The sequence below is a fragment of the Lactuca virosa genome, chromosome 3 (assembly GCF_052849685.1).
Source record: "Lactuca virosa cultivar CGN04683 chromosome 3, Lactuca_virosa_CGN04683_v6, whole genome shotgun sequence".
In the NCBI taxonomy this organism is placed as follows: domain Eukaryota; kingdom Viridiplantae; phylum Streptophyta; class Magnoliopsida; order Asterales; family Asteraceae; genus Lactuca; species Lactuca virosa.
Window position 1 is genome coordinate 45,825,173 of NC_136428.1, and position 3,039 is coordinate 45,828,211.

The 3,039-nt window shown below is 32.1% G+C and overlaps 1 protein-coding gene across 2 annotated transcripts; it reads left to right on the forward strand.

Annotated features, from left to right (window-relative positions):
* The first annotated feature begins 291 nt into the window (after nucleotides 1-291).
* On the forward strand, nucleotides 292-2,435 carry LOC145165588 (Prefoldin chaperone subunit family protein). 2 transcript variants are annotated; one of them, XM_079084334.1, is made up of 7 exons: nucleotides 292-439; nucleotides 1,216-1,320; nucleotides 1,413-1,442; nucleotides 1,557-1,658; nucleotides 1,747-1,854; nucleotides 1,922-1,976; nucleotides 2,136-2,435. In XM_079084334.1, the coding sequence occupies exons 2-7, from the start codon at nucleotides 1,223-1,225 to the stop codon at nucleotides 2,178-2,180; spliced, it is 438 nt and encodes a 145-aa protein (XP_078940460.1). In that variant the 5' UTR covers nucleotides 292-439; nucleotides 1,216-1,222; the 3' UTR covers nucleotides 2,181-2,435. The 2 variants fall into 2 exon arrangements, with proteins under 2 accessions (XP_078940460.1, XP_078940461.1); XM_079084335.1 differs by having other exon boundaries at nucleotides 298-439; nucleotides 1,219-1,320.
* The last annotated feature ends 604 nt before the right edge of the window (nucleotides 2,436-3,039 follow it).

A 3,039-nucleotide genomic window follows, 5' to 3' on the forward strand; every position in this document is an offset into this window, starting at 1 on the left:
TTTGGATTAACTTTTATAGTTGCAAAAGTCAAAATAAGTAAAAAAATATTTGACTAAATTTTGTCTTTTATCTACTTTGTAAACCTAATAAGTCATAAGTTTGAAAAGGTTAGAAATTGTGACTTCTTAAAATTTCATTTTCAAAGTCTGAACAATAAGTTATTTTAAAAGATTTTTTTTGTATACAAACATTTTTTTTAATTTATTGATTTTTCAAAAATTATAAATTAAAAAAAACATTTTTAAACAAACATCCTCTAAACGAAGAAAAATGACATTTTTCCTTATTTAAACTTACAACCCACCGCTTCCATTTTTTCCTTCTCGCAGCCACCCAGGAAAACACATCTCCATCATCGAACCCCTTGAACGAACTCCACCTCCGGCACTTCAGCGCCTTCCTCGGCCACTCCAGTGCTTTCCTCCGCCATCCCCGCCGGTAAGCTTTTCTTTTCCAGCTTTGAAATCGATTTCCTTGGAACCATATTTGAATGGACGTTTTCCATGGAACATCTCTGAATGAAGCTTTTCTTCTCCATCTCCGAATCGATTTCCATGGAACCATCTTGGAAGTCTATTTCCAAATTGCCCCTGTAATATTTATGCTGATTTTTCCATGGAGTCTTTATACTGATTTCCAAACAGCCCGTGATGCTTTGATTTCAAAATCTTTATCATCTTTGTGGTTTTGTTAATTTGAGGTTGGGGATTAATGGAAATAATGTTTTACAGTACATTTACATGAACTATGGAGCTTTTTTATGATTAAAGTTGACCTTTTATTACATATACAGCTACTGCAACCCTTAAAGTCGACCATGGTTTAAATATTTGTATGAAAAAGATGATGGTAGTTTATCAGCTCTCGCTTCTTTCCCTTCATTTTATTTCTTTCTTTATCTAATTTCAAGTCCGTTGTAGTTTATCAGTACAACTGTACAAGGGCTATTTTCTCAACATGTTTGTACTTTACTTGCATATGAACCATTTGATGAAATGCCTAAATGATATCCTCTTTCGATAAAACTCATAAAAGTGATAAAGGATCAGGCTCTAATGATCTCTCGTTAACGTGATGTATGTGAACCTCTTATTGGCACATTTTGCAATTTTTCTTGAAGAGTTGAATATGTATTAATCTTTCAAGTTGTAATTTGGATTATTCACACCTATAGATAACTTGATTTTTTTCTTTCCATATCTTAATTTGGTTAGAAGCTAAATGGATCAAGATAGACTAGCAGAAGAAAAAATAAAAAGATTCGAGGAATTTGTTGATCGCCGCTTGAAACCTGACCTTGTTCGAGCCATTGGTGAAAGGTACAAAGTTTCTGATTTCAAGCATTTTTAATAATACACACATTCAGGGGTTAGTATGATAAACCCTAGTTTGATTTCTATTCATATTGCAGGGACAAAGTTTTTGAACAACAAAAAGTCTTGTATCCTTCACTTTCTTGCTTCTAAAACAACTGAATTTACTTTCTCTAAAATCATTGCACAAGCACGTGATTTATCTAATTTGTGAGATTTCACTTGACACCATTTACTTGTAGCTCAGATCTTAGAAGAAATTTGGAGAGTCTTGAAAAGAATAGTGTAACAAGTCTCAGGTCAATGGTCAATCTTGGGTCTGAAGTATACGCACAAGCTGATGTGTATGTATGCCATAACTTATTAAATCTGTTTTTAGTTGATAGACATTAATTACTACAAGTTTATGCTAAAAACTGTTGATGTATGCAGACCTGATACACGCCACATATTTGTAGATGTTGGCCTTGGATTTCATGTAGAGCTCACTTGGTCTGAGGCTTTAAAGATCATCCCTGTTAGAGAAGAAAAGTTTGCTAGGTATTTAAAAAAAAAAAAAATTTAATTTTGTGTTTTATATTCTCTAATGTTTTGCAATTTTATGTAGGCAAATTGAGGAATACACTCGTCTCATTGCACAAATCAAAGCTCAAATTAAGATGGTAAGTTTTCTTCTGAACCCATTTAAGCTCCAAAAAAGTTAATTGTTAAGCACAACCTAACTAGACCCTAAAACAAGGGTCACTATAATTACAATTATGCCATTCCAGCTGAAATATTCGAACCATTTTGTTGAATGATACTTGTTTTGGTTACTGTAGGTTTCACAAGGTATACGGGAGTTGCTACAACTACCAGCTGAATGACTTCACAGAGTTGAGAAATTAATCGGTAATATATGGTTAGTGTCAAAGAGAAGGCATAAAAGAAATTCCAGATTGTTTAAATCAGAATTGCTTATTTTTTCTAGAGAAAATGAAGGTTAATGGTTAGTGGTTAAATAGCTTTTGTAAGAGTTGTTGAAAATTGAAAATGAGTGTGAAGTTGTGATTGCCAATTTTGAAACTAATTCAAAAGTGGGATAATGACTTAAAAGGGTAATATTTGTTTTTTGATTTGTACACTGAGTTTTTTTTTGTGCATATTTACCCTTCAACTTGTTAAAATGTACACATTCAGTCCTTATGACAAGTTATTCCAGGTTAGCCGGGAAAAATGACTTAATAGGGTAATATATTTTTCATTTTGTACATATTTAGTCATTACTATTTTTTGTACACATTTAGTCCTTAATATTTTTTTGTTTCAAAATAAGTCCTTTTTGTTTTTTGTACTCATTCGGTACTTATGAGTGATTTCTTTAGTTTTCTTTTCATGACATCTTACGTGAGACAATCATTGATGAGGTGTTGGGGGGGGGGGGGGTTGATGTATCGCGATCTCGACTGTTTGGTTGTGTAGGTTTTGTGATTTGGTTTAGGTTTTGTGTTTAGAATGTCGTAACTTCTTCATACAATATCATATTTTAACGATCTTTATATCTACGTGTTCGTTTTTTGAGTCTACTATAACTTTCGTTAAGATTAATCCCAAAATGTAATATATTTTTACTTACGATTTTATAAAAAAAACATCAATACATGTATTCATAAAAAAACGTATGAGGTATAAAAATCGTTAGTAAAAATATATTACTTTTTAGCGGGAGTAATCTAAACGAAAGTT